The following is a 17251-nucleotide window of genomic DNA, read 5'->3' on the forward strand; positions in this document are numbered from 1 at the left end:
CAATTCCAAAGACACGTATTAGTATTGATATCGATACGGCATTTTATAAGATAGGTTAGCTTTTTTAATGCACACTCTTAAGCAAGTAATAGGCTGTTTTATCCAACCCATTACCAATTGCGTGACAACTGTATCATGCTTCTTTCATATGTTATTTTAGTGATTTGAAATTATTTGGAGCGCTGAAGGAAATGGGTTTATGGAGCTCCAAATGGATTACATATAAAATAGTGAAGGTTAGACAGAGGTATAAACAATGAGCATCTTTCAAGCTTACCTCCTGGGAGAACGTAAATGCACCAAACCTCTTATTGGATTTGAATGGTCTACCAATACCATTGATTACTAATGATGTGAACAATATTCATAAAGTTCTCCGCTCCTTTGCAATAAAGCGTGCGAAAGATGGTAAAGCTATCAAACGGTGTGCTTTTGGGCCAAACCAAGAATGTTAGATTCTAGATTTCCAAAACCGAAAAATTATCATTTGTCCTTTTGCTTGAAAGACTTGCATGTACAGTAGAAAAACGTCGGTGAAATCCATGTTGTGTTGATATGAGAAGCTAATTTGAGGCCCGTTACCACATACTTCATGTTTATCAATTAATCAATAAAAATAAATGGTTCGGACCTTCTCCTGTTCCTTAGACATGAATCAAATGGAGAAGTGTTGGTAAAACAGAAAATAGGTACCCATTTACTACTTGCCATGAGGAAGCTTCAATTTTGACAATACCTGCTGCGAAACCTAAAAACTGTTTTGAAATAACTGGGCAGAGACAGCTATTTTTATATTGCGTCACACATGATCTGTCAATGCAATAGTCAATTCTGAATATCTAAATTTAAAATATAAACTAGTAGAAAAGAGAGAGGGCATTAGGAGATACTGAAGGACATGTTTAAGAACATTAATTCCATAATTTCAGGTGGTACACCCGATATTACAAATTAGTTTCAGATGTTACAGGGTTTGAGGATTTCTGCAGCTATCTTATACAAATCTTTAGTTGATTGTGGCATGACATTTACAAAGATAGAGGGGTGAAGACTTTGATTTGACACAGCATTTTCCTATCCCCACGCAACCATTACCAGAAATGAACACATGAACTGCATTCTGGGACTAGTAGTCGCGGTGCACGATGCAACTTACTATGGACAATTGCGATTGGCATTTGGGCCAGAAGGGGTGGAGTAATGCAGGACTAAAAAGGTGGGGCGTGGTATTTGTATCAGAGAAATGTGCCACCACCTGAAGCAGTTACACCCGCGGCGCTGAAGAAGGCTAAACCTAAGCCGAAATGCATTCGCTTTTAAGCGGGTGACAAGGGAGTCTCCTACCTGCTTGAATGGAATAAATGCTGTTTCCACCTGTACTCCGTTGTTGGCCTCTTCACTCTCGCCGTTGGAGGGGGTGATAGATCGATATATATATATATATATATATATACACACACACAGTGTGATGAACAGATGACTGATGAACAGATGACAGACTCAGAAATCAATGTTAAGAATGTTAATTTTTAGTGCAGGACGCAAATGAGACTGCCTAGATAGTAGAAGAGCAATAATATATTTTTGTTTTCAGGGTTTACAGTAACAGCAGTACTTGAGTGACTATTGATGACAATTAGCCATTAGTAGTCATAAAAAGGCTCTTGGGTATTGATCAGGTGAACATTCAAATACATACTCAGTAGTAATAGAAAAATTACTACAATCAATGTCCTTACCTCATTCTATATTTTAACTATACTGTAGTGACACAATATAGATGTCAGGGCACTGCTGAGAAACAAACTACTATGGACCTATGAATGTTACAACTATCAACCAACCAATTTGGTGTGTCTGGTTTGTCACTGACACCAGAGACACAGCAGTTTATAAATGATTATGAAGAACACGCTCTTGTCAATGTCTTGAAGTGGACTTGGCTTACCAACTAGAATGATAGAATAAAGACATCATTAACACCACCCATTCACCAGTAGATGCTTTTTGAGTATTATTGTTTAATCGAGATATTGAAAAAACACTTATTTAATCTTGTAATCCTTTGTACTACTACTGTACTGCATCTTGTAATTACTGTGCCAGTCTATCACCCTTTCTAAAACACTTAGGGAAATATCCTACATTGCATCTTCGGTGTCAGTCACCTGGCAGCATAAATACAACATTTTTCATTTTTGTGAAAAAAAGTATTTTTGTGACATAAATGTAATACAGTTATAACAGTTTTACATAGATCTCTATTCATATGTACAGACCCGCAAGTGAAATTAAACCGCTATTGTTTCACAATTCTGCGTAGTCTAGCAACTACATTTCTGACATGTTCGTATCGAGTACTTCAATATTTGGAGTCCCTTCCTACTTTTAAATAAACTCCTTTTAATACTCAGTACCTCTAAATATTTTAACTCTGTTCTATTAAAGAGTTACAGGATCCATTGTTATGAAACATTTTGTTTGGAGCAGCATTCGTATCAATTGATTTTAAGATTTTTCTTAAATATCACAGCAGCTTTAGGAGAAAGAAAAGTAACTATGGCAACAGTAAGGCGGTCTGGTCAGTACTAAATACATTTTAAAAACGTTACGGTGTAGTTCACTAATAAAACTACTCATGCCATCATGCCTCTATGCTGGACTAAGAATGAAAGTTAACGTACTTTTTTTTCTAAAGATTCATATGCAAGTAAAGTTAAAAAATATTGCAATGACGAGGCTGCTGCAAATTGGCACAGCCAATGTATGCTCAGCAAGTTAAGAGAGAGACATACAAAACCCTACCTCCTCGCTGACACTAACTTTAGGTGTCCATCACAGGGAATGGTAATATGGCAATGCACACATGCAACGTATACCTTTTGATGAAGTGACAGGACCATGTGAGGAAAGCTGGCAAACTGAAAGAGCACAAAGAAAATGAGCTGGCTGGATAGGTGCTGCCACAGAAGCTGGCTGGTGCCCCCGTCGTCAAATTTCTCCTCCGTCTCCGAGCGTTCCATGGCATAGACCACCAGATCGACCAGCTGGTCCTCCAGCACAGGGCAGCGCTGCTTGTGCTGTAAGGCAGAGATCAAATACAGTATTCCAAAAGTTTTGCATCAGGTGTATCATGGAATGACATCTTCACACACAAAGCAGAGAAGCATGAAATGAAATTTGAACTCTAGAAGTTCAAAGGATGGCATCCATCAGAGCTGCACCATGCTGCATTTGGGAAAGTCCGACAGTATTTAGCACATGCAAAAGAAAAAGAATAGGAAACATGAAGCTGCTGCTCTGTAAACTGCAGCTTCACAAATGCAGGAAGATAACCCCCTTTTTCATCTTAACAGTGGGGATTTAATATTCACCAACTGACAAGAGTACATTGGCAAGTTAATCGGAATATACCAATGACATTATTAAAAAGCAGGAGTAACATATGCATCACTGCTGGTTCTAATTTGCATAGACCTCCACAACCATTTGAGAAGAAGATTAGGGAATCTGGGAGTTGTAGGACATCTTAGGTGAAAAGGAAAAACATGTTGCAAGTGAAGTAAGAATGTTGTTATTAGTTACATAAGGGACACATGGCTAGGTCAACTTCAGACTGGGACCTTTATGATCATAACTGGATCAAAAGTGCAAACAAAGTATGTAGCACCAGGTCAAGAGTTCCACTCCTCACCATAATGCAGCTTTCATGGAGGGGTGGGCTGTGTGAGAAAAATAATAAAACAAAAAGGACAAGGTGCTCTTCAACACCAGAGAATTTAGATGGATTTGGGTCCCTTTCTACAGGCAAACATTTAACTTTTCAATTAATCTGGTAGACACCTACCATTAGGAGACTTGCTGCCTTTACTTGAATTTCTAAAATATTGTTGTGATCCCGATAGTAACAGACTCTGACGCTATTAATGCATATATGTTTATGAATCGAGAGACACACAACTTCTAACCTTAGGAGATGCTGGTTGTTTAACTTTGCCAGGAAAAAGGGATGTCATCCTTGTTAAAAGAAAGATACAAAAATGATTGGGGAAAAGATCAAATAAACAGCACCCCCACTCTTTGCCAGCGTAAAATAGTAGAAAGCTACATAACGTGGTGCGCTTTCATAAGGCATGCTGCTAAAGAGCGAAGAAAAACTGTTGGTTCACCTCTTCCAATAATACACCATGATTACACTAGCCTTACAACAGGAGTAACAAACACCACTAGCAGTGAACACTTATTTTCATCTAAACGTCACTGATGATTATGCAGCAAAACACAAAAGACAAAGACTATGGGCTTAGTTAGATTTCAACATGCAACACTTTACGGTGACCAGGGCTTGAAATTCACTAGTCCAGAGAGTCCATGAGCCTTGTCCAGCACAATGGCAAAGAGGTTGCACATGCTTCTTTTCTTTTACAGAAATTTCCAAGAAAACTGGTGTACAGCGAACTGGCCACAACCCATAGTTTGTATTTCTAAACCGTGCAAGTTAGTATACCAAATGGAAATAAAAAAGTCAGATCATGCAGACATGCCACATCTCACGCATTAAGAGTGAACAAGGCATCCTTTCTGCAGCATCATTCAAAATATTTTGCTCTAATCATGGCTATTAGTGTTCATAGAGAAAACCATTTTGGCAAGTTCCGAAAAATGTATTTGCGACTACTTCAAAAAACAAAAAAACTACCCAAAAACATGTTGAGAAAAAAGGGCAAATCTGTATTGGAAAGGTGTTGTTAAAATAGTCTGCTACATTTTCTCTGTAGCTTGACCAGCAAATTCATGGTGATAAAAAACAAAAAGCTGGCTAAATGATGGAAAAATAATGCACTTGTTAGGGCCATCTTAGGAGCTCCCTGTCTGAACTGATAGAAGAGTTATGCAAGTTGCACGTCATCAATTTTTAGCAATATATCACAAAAAACCTACAGAAGTGGTCTGAAGATATGGATAAATAACAGAATGTAGTATTTATGGTGGAGGGTTTGGTGTTACCCGTTCAAATATTTAAATGATTTGGGGAATCAGGAAAAAAAGTTTCTTAATTAAGTCCTGTGAATTAAAATAAAAAAATACTTTTTTACAGTTTACAGACTATCTTCTAAATGGATAGTATTTTAACTGGTCTGTCTGCTACTGTGGTATACAATATAGAACAAAGGATTCCTTTAGGATCATTTAAGTGAGGTTTATAGATCAAAGGTACAACTAATGCAATTTTACTGTGCAAAAAAGAAAAAAAACATTTGATAATTAAAAGGTTTAATCAATCAAATCCTTCAGAGCAATGACATAATCCTAGGAAGCCTGCAGTGAGAAAAAGAAATTTAACTACAAAGAGCGTTTAAGCTGCAGCAGAGCAACAGTCTCAGTGACGACCATCCTTTTTACTGACAAGGCCACCTTTAAAGTTCTACCTAGGGGGGAAATCATACATCAACATTACTAAGCAGTTCTGGACTACTTACAATAAATTACCGTTCATTCATACAAGACTTGTACAGATGATTGCTGACTCCTTGTTGATTCTTATCATATACAGCTCACTGCTTACACGTTTCGGTCACAAGTAGCACTACACTGATAACCACTTTACCAGAGTTGCGACTTTGCCTGATTCAATGTTGATTTTAATATACAGCTCATATAAAAAGTTACTTTTTTCTTTTTTACGTTGTTATACTGCCTCTCTTTGCATCTGTACTATCACTACTCTACAGGTTTCATTGACTGAACCTTATATTTATCTAATGTGTCTCATTTGTTTGCTCCTCTCATCTTCAAACTTCCATTAAATCAACCCAAAGAAACCCCTTCGTACTATATTGTGTTTTGCCCGGGTTCCCACGTATAGTGGCCAGTACCTTGAATATTGTATGCACCATGACAGGCTAGGCAGGCACTGGTTTTGGTATACTGCAAAAAGGCATATAAATTAAAAGCAAACATAAGTATTTTATTACTGCTCTCAGCAGATGGAATAGGCACACATGCAAGAATACGTAAGCCTTAAGTAAATAGCGATGGAGTCAGTGGTTATTATAAGGTAACCCATCACCAAATGACATTACTAAATTGGTGTTCCTCAAATTGCAATATCTTTGGAAATACCTAGCAGGACCAATAATAGTCATGCTGATAAATGTTTTGAGATGTCTTATTTAAAAGATAAAATGTTTTTTTTTAACTTATTTTTATTGGCATTTTATTATTTGAACAATACAGATCTTATTGTTCGATATATAGGCAATAAAAAGTAGAACATTCTTACAAAGTTCCTTCATATCGGTGGCAAGTGGGTCGATTCTGTAGAGTCCACGTACCAGCATCGTTGGAGAATTGGGGTGGGGGGGGGGGTGTAAACTCGGGAAAGATGCATGTGGGCGCAGAGTGTGAGCAGATCAGGAAGGATACGGGTTGGGTGACTAATGGGTCAGTGAGTCGTGCGATAATATGCCAGGGTCGCTAGAGGGGGGGGGGAGTTTCTGTGTCAGGTCGTATGTAGGGACCAGTCGACAGAAGTACGGGGTGTAGAATGCAGCTGTAGGCAGCACAGGTGTGTCATCAGCGGGAGTTCTGGGATCGCGGACGTGCCTGCGCGGGAGGAAGAGGGGCAGCGGGCGAGTGTGTATCCGGGTCTTCGTCGCGTGTCAACTGTCTAAAGTGGTGGAGTAGCATGGCCCATTCCATGGAAATGGGGTGTTTTCGGGCTCCCTTAATCTCCTCTTCGCGTAGAGCATCCTCCTCTGCCGCTGCCCATTTACATAGCGCTGCCACCCAAGCCTCTGTAAGGGGGCCCGTGGGAGATCGCCAGTGCATGGCTATACATCTTTTTGTCAGCAGTAATGCTAGTGAGATGAAACGCTTATGCGCTGTAAGATGCTTCTGTATTCTGAATATGCCTAACGTGCTAGCTTCCCAAGTGGCCAGGGTCGTAAGTCCCGTAAGGTCTCTCAGAGTATCATGTACAGTCCGCCATAAGGAGTGGAGGTCAGGGCAGCTCCAAAACATGTGGCAAAAGTCAGCGTCCGGGGAGTGGCACCTGGGACAAAGGAATTGAGTGTCGGGATAGAATTTTTGTAAACGTGCTGGCGTCAGATACGCCCTATGGAGTATGTTGTACTGTATGTTTTTGAATCGGGTGTTCCTAGATATTTTTTTGGGGGCCGAGGGCCTTGACCCATTCCAACTCATGCAGTGGACGTCCAATGTCCTCCTCCCATGTGGCACGTAAAGTCACCAGGGGTGTATTTGCCAGTTCGCGTAGCGCCTTGTATAACCAGGTGATTAAATGTCGACCCACCCCCATGCGCAGGATAGCATGTATGACTGGATGTGTGTCTGGTTCTCCGGTGTGGCGGTTGTGATGGGGACGGAAGCCATCGAGGAGTTGGCGATACCGCAGGAATTGACCCGGGGGGAGATCGTACTCAGCCACTAGGCGGTGGAATGGTTTAAGCTGTCCTTCTTCAAATAGGGACTCCATGTCCGTGATCCCGCACGCCGTCCATGCCGTGAGCATGTTGGTCGGGAAGTACGACTCGAGTCTAGGCCAGCCAGCCAACGGGAGTAAAGGGGAGTATGGAGGTGCACCGGGTGACATCCGGTGAAGCCGGAGCATGCACCGGCGCGCCATCGTAACCTGTAGGGAATATGTGCGTTGCGGTTTGGTGCCCGGGAGAAGGAGGCAGGTAAGCTCCGGTGTGGGAACCCTATCTGTTGGGGTACATGTTTCATGTGCGTGCCGGCCCGCCGTCCAGTAAGACAGCCATTGGAGTTGTGCCGCTAGGAAGTAAGACTCGAAGGACGGGGCCCCGAGGCCCCCCATGGTGGTTGGCAGTTGGAGGGTCTTCAGCGCTATTCTGTGTCTGCCTGATCCCCAGATGAGTGTACCAAGAAGGGAGTTGAGGTCGCGAAAGAAAGTTTTGGGTATAATCACCGACAGATTCGTAAAGTGATACAGGAGCCGGGGAGTGTACCAAGAAGGGAGTTGAGGTCGCGAAAGAAAGTTTTGGGTATAATCACCGACAGATTCGTAAAGTGATACAGGAGCCGGGGGAGCATTATCATTTTAGCTAAGGCCACTCGGCCAATTGGGGCTAGTGGGAGCTTGGTCCAAAACCCGACCGCCGAACGAAGGCTAGTGAGCGCTCTGCAATGGTTGCCCTCAAATATGTCTGTAGGAGAATGGTAAAGTCGGACTCCGAGGTATCGGGGAGCCTCTGTAGTCTTTAAAAGATAAAATATGTTATTGCATTCCCTGTGTTTTACGATCCCAAATAAGAAACTATCAGCACAACACCTCTTCCATTTAGATCAAGTTCTCTGGCAGGACCCGAGAGGAGGATTGTTCTTTAGTCCCATTACCGTGAATGAAACAGCAGCCAATAAAGAATAAAAACAATCACAAATCCCATGGCCACAATGCGATTAAATCTGAAAATAACAGGTGAAATAAACCAAATGAGAGCCTCCGGGTCCTATATTATGATTATATATTTTTTTAAACAGCAGCAGCCATGTGCGAATTTTGTTGCTCAGCAGCCAGTTAATTACCTTTGTCCAATGTAAAGTTATGGCTTCACTTCATATTGCAAATTGTTTGTGATAATGAGCAGCTTGTCTTCCTTCTGTTCTCACAACATAGCCTCACCGTGCTACCAGTCATTGGCCTGCCCATCCCTGACACAGATGGCTACCCTGCTCAAGCCTCAGAGCATGTGATACAAGTTCATACTAGAGGGCCAGCAGGGGTCTCTGTTCATTTTGCTTTTGTATTCATTCTGATGGAATATCATTTTCTCCATACATTTCAATGTCTCTGCTGGCAGGGGCTTTTACAGAGTTTGCTGGTTAGGCAAAACTCTTACACTCTTCTGCAATGGTTTCCTGAATTAATTTTCTTTGTGGTCTGTAGTGCATCAAAAGGTACAGTCCAATATGGTTGACATTACAGGCACAGCATCTTATATACAAGTGGAGTACATGGGGGCAGAGTTCTCTTATGCCTTATATTAAATTGTGCAACGGTCAGTGTGCAAAGTAGTTTCTATGGCAATGAAGCCCTTGGGCAAACACCTGTACCGGCTACCTGTGACTGTGCTCTAGCCACCCCACGAAGCAGAGAGGGAGGATTCACCTCCTTCAACATTCAACACAGAAAGCTACAAAGGAGGGCCCATTTCGGGACACTGATCTCATCAAGAAACTGGAATCTGCGCTCAATACTATCCCACAGAAGACTGCATGCCTACCTCCACTCAGGAAGACCAAAAGCCATGTCCCACTCTCAAGCCGGGTGCGGCTGATGAAATGTTTCTAGGAAGAGGAAATTGACAAGGGTTACTTATCAGATGATTCCCAAAGGAACCCTCACATAGCTTCCTGCTAATGTATTGCTCTCTGCATCAGCAGGTTGATTTACTTTTCTGGTTATATGTTTGTACAAACCCTTCTTGAAGGAGTATAAACCAACAACCAGAGAGACTAAGACAGCCTTGGACGTAGAGGGAAGTACATTGGAAGGGGGTCTCCCAATTCTGCTGAGTTATACTATCTGTGATACACCAATTAGGCCCCCACCCAATAGGTGGCTCCATAAACCCAGGCAAAAATCTGCAAGTTTCTTGATAAAGCGGTTAGAAATTAGATTCAAATTTAGGACTCCACACATGCCAGTATGAACTGTAGGACATCACAGGTACTGGCACAAAGATAATAGTGGATTCTGCCAAGGAAACAGGCAACCCCCGTTATTTCTGATATTTTGTCTGGTTGAGCGCAGCACATCCACTGTCTTCTAATGAATGTCTAGAGTTTGATTTTCACACTAAGGTGAAGGTCAACACTCTTAAGGGCAAGAAGGGCTTTTTAGAAGCAAGAGTGGTTGCGCATGGTAAGTTCTTTGGGGAGCAGTTTGTGGATGACTAGGGAAGGTTTTTCTAGACCTTAATAGCCTTGGACAAAACCACGAAATCTCTGCACAAGGTATTCTCTTCTTGGGTTTTTGGAGGGGTCGGACACAGCAAGAAACAGAAAGATGCTTAAGACACAAGATGATGGGGATTCAGCCAGGTACATTGCAAATTTAGTCCATTCTTTCATTCTAGACTGAGCGCTTGAAGTGTGCATGAAGATTTACTCAAGGCACCAAACATAGTGAGGGAAATACTGTAGGTAAGCCTTTCCCCTACTTCCTATGTAAAGGTGGGGAGGGGGATAGTATGCTGTCTGTCAGGTATAAATTCTGAGGCCTGGGTTCTGCAGAGAAGCTCCAGATTGAGTGCTTCTGACCGGTTCACTCCACTGAGACCGCTATTCTCACGGTCGTGTACAAATTTAGGAAGGGGGTGGGCATGGGCATTACTCAGGCCCTGGTTCTTCTTGATCTCTCAGCAGCCTTTGACACGGTTGACCATGATCTTTTGGTCGATCTTGTCAGCAATGCCGGGATCCGGGCCTGGCTCTTGAGTGGATCCTATCTTTTCTCAATGATCGCTCTCAGGCTGTACGTCTCACTCACAATTCCTTCCCCAAAATGAAATTGGCTTGTGGTGTGCAGCAGGGCTCCTCTCGTTGCCGCTCCTTTTTAGGTTTTGCCTGGCGAAAAGATGCGCTCTGCGCATCTTTTTCGCGCAGGCGAAAACCTGATGAGAACTGTAGTGTGGGTTTGGGTCGGCCCTCGTCATTCATTGGCTGGCTCCATAAATGGAGCCTAGCCATTGGACGAGGGGCCTGTCCGTCAATGCCGGACCAGATTTGGGGGCGTTCCCGAGATTCTTTGGCTTTTGCCGACGTCACGCGACGTCAGCCGAAAGCCGGGAACGCCCCCGAATCTGGTCCGGCATTGCCGGCACTTCTGCGTCTCTCCACCCCCCTTTCCCGCCCCCTCCCGCTTGTTGCCTGATGATGGCGCTGCGTCTCTCCTCCCCCTTTCCCGCCCCCTCCCGCTTGTTTCCTGATGCCCGCCTTCCTTCTCCGGCCGTCGTGTGCACAGCCGTTTTGCCCGTGAAGGTCGAGCACGAGCAGGGCAGGCGCTAAGTCTTGGGGAGGGCCCCCCCCCCAGGAGGACGGAGTTGAAAGGTAAGAGGCTGGCTTGCAGGTTACGGAGATGGGGGCTGGGTAGTTGATGCCCCTTGGTGTCAGGGGGTTGAGGATCGGAGAGTGGCGTAACAAGATGGGAGGGGCTGGTTCTTGGTATTGGGGGCTCTGTTTTCGAAGGAAGGCACAGCCTTCGTGCATCAAGCGTGCGAGTAGCAATAGCAAATGGAACGGTAAAGTCACATACGTACCAACGCATAAAAATACAGCCCCAAAGGTAACTCACATACAGGGATTTCACAGGCCATAAAATGGCCCATAAGCTACATCACTCTTTGAGCTCCTCGAAGCTGACAGAGCAAGTCGCAGTTCATTGATTTGCCTTAATTTACAGCGCGTAGAAATTTGCTGTGAAGCGCTATACATTGTGGCCACCTCGCGCAGTTTGCAGCACTTGTCCCTTAGCACGCAAGTAGGTTGCATTCAGAAAGAACAAATGCACGTGTATAAATAACTGGTTCGGTACTAGGCCCTTAGCGTTCTCGTCTAAATAGTTTAAAATTTAGCACAGGATAGACAGAGCGGTGGAGGAAAGAAGGGGGCACGTGGGGCCTCAGGACGGACATGTGGCAATGAAGAACGAACAGGATACAGGAGGCAGCGAACGGTACATGATGGGGGGAGGCGGCAGGTGTGTAAGTGGCAAAGGAGCGAAAGTATAATAACGGCGCAGGGGGCGGCAGAGGATGTGAGGATGGAGGGAGGCTGGGGGGTAGGGCTCTGGGCAGGCAGATACAAGGCTCTTGGCAGTGGGGATACGGTGGGGTCTGAGGGGCTAGTTCCGCGCGCAGGCGAGGACATTGCAGAGTTTTCAAGTATGGTGACAAAGGCATCGCGCCCAAGAGAGGGTCGGCTCGATGTCAGGTGGGCAGTTGCGCACGTCGGAATTGTGCAGGGTTACCATGGTGCTCGGGTAACAAGAATAACAGCAGAGGGGCGAGGCCGAGCACATGAGAGTAGGTGTGAAGGATGGGAGAAGTGGGCCTCGGGAAAGGTGCGCAGGGAAGGGCGCCGGGGAAAGGGTGCCTGCTTGTGAAGAGTTGGGGCGCGCAGGGGAGGTTCGGGAATGCGTGGTTCTGGTCGGGAGCAAGAGGGGGCACCAACGCAGGCAGCTAAGGAAGATACAGCGGAGGGGGTAGGGACAGGAAAGGTGGAGTCATCACAGGAAAGGAATTTGTAAGGCGAGGACAACAGGGAGGGCCGCTTATGGTACTAAGGGCGGGCGAATTAGTGGGGAGGCGGGGCGGAGCCGGCTCAACAAGGCATGGCAGTGAGCGGTAGATAAGGGTGGCGGGGGTTGGGGGGGGTGCAGGGAGCTCGAGAAGTGCCAGCAAGGAGTTCGGGACATCACCCCCCCCACCCCCCACCCCCCGTAGTCAAATAAGGAGGCATGGGTCAGCCCTACGGGGATACAGAACAAGTGGGTAGATAGGGGGCACAGGGGGGGATTGTTCGTGACAGACGTCTGCCTCTCAATGACTGAGGGAGGGCTCAGTAGGAGACCAAAAGGTGGATGGGCGCAGGGCGGGCGGCGGTGGGACCCCGGACTGCGGGGGTTCAAAGGAAGGAATGCTGGGGGGCGGGTTGGAAGGACGGAGCGGTGGACGAAAGTCAGGGGTGGCGGGAGGGTCTACGGCTGGACTGTAAGTGCAGTTTCAAGGAATCGGGATGGGTATGCAAGAGCTGCCGGCAGAGGTCTTGGTGGCGGCCCCACGGAGTGGAAACGTCATTCGAGTAAGAGGGCAATGTCACCTCTTAAAGATAATAACAGTAAGGTAGAGAAGGAAGGTGCGGATTGACTATGGGATGCGCAAGAACGTACATTCAAAGATAGCGAAAAAGGGCGCCAACGAGGTAGCCATGGAAGAGGCATAAGGGGTCGGGTTGCAGGGTAAAGGAGGGATGAATTTGGTTGGGGGGAGGGGGCCTACAAGGAGAATGAAGGTAGGGTAATAAGGTTATGGGCGCGGGATAGGGAGTCACAGTCTGGTGCCATTCGAAAAATAGACCTCCGATGCAAAGAGAACAGAAATAAGAAGAATTATACATGTGTAGCGACAGCATATCGTTTGCTTGGCACTCGTGGTGAATAGACACTAAAGGTATACTACAAGAATTAGGCATAGATTGTGTAAACGTGGATCGTGGTGGCAGAGTGGATCGAGAGAGTGCGGTGTAATGGGCGAGGATGTGGCGTAATGGCCAGGAGGAGAGTACATCATTGTCTTTTGCTGGCAATGCGTACGAAGTACGCATGCGCTAGCAAAATCCTTATGTTTCTCTGTTTGGGTCGGGTATCCGCCCCCTCCTCGCCCCCTCCTCCCATTGGCTAGCTCCATAAATGGAGGCTAGCCATTGGGAGCCGGATCTGTCCGTCAAAGGCCGGACCAGATTCGGGGGCGTTCCCGACATTTTTTCCCTCTCCGCCTCTGCGATGTCGTCATCGCGGTGGTGGGCAGAGTTTTTTTTTTTTTTTTATTTGGTTGTTTTTCCCATTACGCGGCTGACCGCCGCTGGAGGAAGTCGAGGTGAGTGTTTGTTAATGAATGTGCATCTTCGTCCAGGTCCCGGTCCCGCTCCCCCCCCTCCCCTCCGCCCGCAGCTCCTTCCGTCCTGCTCTTCCCCCCCCCCTCCGCCCGCAGTCCTTCTTCGTCCCGGTCCCGCTCCCCCCCCTCCCCTCCGCCCGCAGCTCCTTCCGTCCTGCTCTTCCCCCCTCCCTCCGCCCGCAGTCCTTCTTCGTCCCGGTCCCGCTCCATACACCCTGATTGGCAGACAGATGAACTGGGCTCACTGGCCCAAAAACTGGGCTACCCCTGCTGCACCATAATGACCATCATAATTTGTTTGCCTTGCCGCCAACTCGCCAGCTACCACCACTAGGGAGACTGAATGAGGCACTCGACTACTGTACTTACTGCCTGTCTTCTCCAGCTGGACGCTGAATACTAGTTTAAAAATAAGCACTGTCAAAGCCAACTGTTCTAATCTTTGGAACCTACTGGATTTGCCCCAATGCTTTTTGACGATTCTGAACAGCCTCGATATGGCAAAGCTTTTGCCAATGCTCTTTGTATCTGCCAAAAAAAGAGAGAAAAGAAGGTGCAATGCAACAACTAAGACGCTGCTGGTGCTAGCTTCATTCTGTCGGCATGTGCATGAGTCACAGTGCATGCATGTGGCTACAGAATGATACAGGCAACATTTTGTTTGTGTGAATGATCTACTTTGACACTATAAGTGTGCAAATGCGCTTTTTGTGGAGGACCTGCAGCAATTTGCCTGGCTCTTCCAAAAATGTGAATTTAAAAAAAAAGTGCAGCAGGGAGTGGGTTGAGGTGAAGTATCAGGGTGTGACTAGGGAGCATAAGAGGGAGAGAGCGCAACATGAGCTGTAGGTGGAGAAGCACATGCGGGAGACAAGGGAAGGAGGGACAAACCCACACGGGTGACTGCAGCATCAACCATGGGGGCAGGGAGAGGTACATTTGCGTGCGGGAGCCAGCAGCAAAGAGGGTGAGAGCAAACAGAGAGTGGCGGCAGGTATTTGGCAGGGAGAGGGGAGGGAAAGACTACAGAGAGAGCTGGAAAACACATGCACTCTGATGGAGTGTTAAACCAAAAATAACAAGCATTTACAATGCAACGGTTTCGCCTTTGCAAAAGTTAGAGCTATTGGCATTGTAAATGACAAAATTTTTATTTATGTGTTGGTTTTGAAAACAGATAAATAAATGGCATTGTCATTTACATTGCCAATAGCTTAATCTCTTGCAAACCCAAACCTACCCATTATCTACACACTCCCTCTCAGACTTCTTGCTGTGTACAACCCTTTTCACACTCCTCTTTTATCTGCACAATCCCTCTCTCTCTCACTCCTACATCATCATCTCTCTCCCCAGTCGGTCACCTTTGAAGTCCTTTTTACACCTGTTGGTTACCTATGCGGTCGGTTCATCTCTAACAACAGTGTATAACTTGCACAGGGGGCTCGTAGTGTGTGGAGGGCTCTGTGTGGGTGGCTCTGTGTGGGTGTGTGGAGGGCTCTGTGTGGGTGTGTGAAGGGCTCTGTGTGGGTGTGTGGGGGGCTCTGTGTGGGTGTGTGGGGGGCTCTGTGTGGGTGTGTGGAGGGCTCTGTGTGGGTGTGTGGGGGGACTCTGTGTGGGGGGCTCTGTGTGGGTGTGTGGAGGGCTCTGTGTGGGGGGACTCTGTGTGGGGGGCTCTGTGTGGGTGTGTGGAGGGCTCTGTCTGGGTGTGTGGGGAGGCTCGCAGTGTGTGTGAGGGCTCTGTGTGGGTGTGTGGGGGGGGCTCTGTGTGGGTGTGTGTGTGGGGGGCTCTGTGGGTGTGGGTGTGGGTGTGTGTGGCATTTGCGAGAGATTAAGCTATTGGCATTGTAAATGACAATGCAATTTATTTATCGTTTTCAAAAAGAAAACATAAATAAAAAAATTGTCATTTACAATGCCAATAGCTCTAACTTTTCCAAAGGCAAAACCGTTGCATTGTAAATGCTTGTTTATTATGTACCTACTGCACCTGATCCGCTCCCTTGGATAAAGGAAGGTCAGCACCTTTAACTATGCAGACGACATTCAATTGATATTTGACATCAAGCAATTGGCTTCTTCTGTTCTTAATTTCCAATCCACCATTAAATTTATGAGTGGATGAACAGTAACCAACTGAAGCTGAATCACGATAAAACTGAGCTGATCCTGATCGGTGAACCAGCCAATCCCTGGGATTCCAATTTCAGGCCACCCGAATTGGGAAACCCCCTACTCCCAGCACGTTCAGTTAAAAGTCTGGGCATCAACAGTGATCTGTCCGTAAAGGCCCAGATTGGGACAGTGGTCTATTCCTGCTTCTTCCAGCTGTGAAGGATCAAGAAGATTAGTAGTTTCTTTACCATAGAAGCCCTGACCCAAGTTGGCTTGGCTCTAGTCATTTCCCGCATTGACTACGCCAACTCACTCTACGTGGGCATCCCGGTATATCAACTAAAATGTTTGCCAGACTGATTTACCATCAGCCCAAATGGCACCATGTTACGCCATTAATGGTCAGACTTCACTGGCTGTCAGTAACCAAACGTTGCGCATTTAAGCTGGGGTGCATCAACTTCAAGGCTCTTCATGGCAACAGTCCGGCATTTATATCCTCCCAGATTCAGCGCTATGTTTCTCTTTGAGACCTTAAGTTTTCTCATCTGAATCTGTTGGCCATCCCGTCTTCTAAACGGAAGAAACACGGGGTATTTATTTTATTTTTATTTATTTTGAAGGTTTTATATAGCGCTAGCTCCACCCGAGGGTATCAGAGCGCTTTACATCAGCAATGAAAGTACATATTAAAAACAATCATGACAGTTGAACCAAAACGGCTTATACAGGTGCTCAAACTAAAAAAATACAGGGGGTAATTTATGGAACATAGTGATTAGAGGTACAAGTGTTTGGAGATAGAGAAAGAGAAGCAAGTTGCCGGAACCAGGATGATTACTGAAAATAGTAAATTTAACAGTATGTCGAGGAGGGTTCAAAGGACAAAGTAGGTATTGCGGGGAGAAGAGCGGGGGAGAGGGGAGAGTGATGTGGCAAGAGAAAAAGAAGGGGGGTGAATTTGGGAAGTGGAGAAGTCTAAGTAGGGAGAAGGAGAGGTAGTCATAAAGGAGATCCGGGATTTAATTTCCCCAAAATTTAGTGAGCAAATGACTTTAAAGGTCTTTTTTTAATCTAGAGTAGGAAGGGTTGCAACAAAGGTCTTTGGGTAGGGCATTCCAAATGGTTGGGGCCTTACCAGAGAAAGAGCGGGATTTCGAGGCAGCTTTTTTGAGTAGGGGGTATGAGAAGAAGAGTGTTGGTGCTTCTCAGATTTGCGGTCCTGGCTCCTCAATTCTGGAATTCTCTCCCCCTGGAGATTAGATCTCTGACCTCTTATGCACTGTTTAAGAAAACAGTTAAAGACCTGCCTGATCCGATAAGTTTATAACTAAATCTCCCATGCAGCAGTTCTCCAAGGACTCCTGCGCCATGATACCACTTGGTGTACGTGCGCTCTACAAGAATTTTTAACATAACATAACAGCGCTGTGCAACCAAAGTTTAACTGACAAGACAAAATCCCATCAGTTTCTCTC

General features: G+C 45.7%; 1 protein-coding gene across 3 annotated transcripts in view; it reads right to left on the reverse strand.

Moving 5' to 3' along the window:
* Positions 1–17251, reverse strand: part of MED23 (mediator complex subunit 23) — a 684519-nt gene that overhangs the window by 471673 nt on the left and 195595 nt on the right. For all 3 annotated transcript variants that reach the window (XM_078649215.1, XM_078649213.1, XM_078649212.1), the window contains one exon: positions 2880–3080. In XM_078649215.1, coding sequence (XP_078505341.1) covers positions 2880–3080 — 201 coding nt within the window. The remainder of the gene's footprint in view (positions 1–2879; positions 3081–17251) is intronic.

This window comes from Lissotriton helveticus, chromosome 6, assembly GCF_964261635.1.
Source record: "Lissotriton helveticus chromosome 6, aLisHel1.1, whole genome shotgun sequence".
NCBI lineage: Eukaryota > Metazoa > Chordata > Amphibia > Caudata > Salamandridae > Lissotriton > Lissotriton helveticus.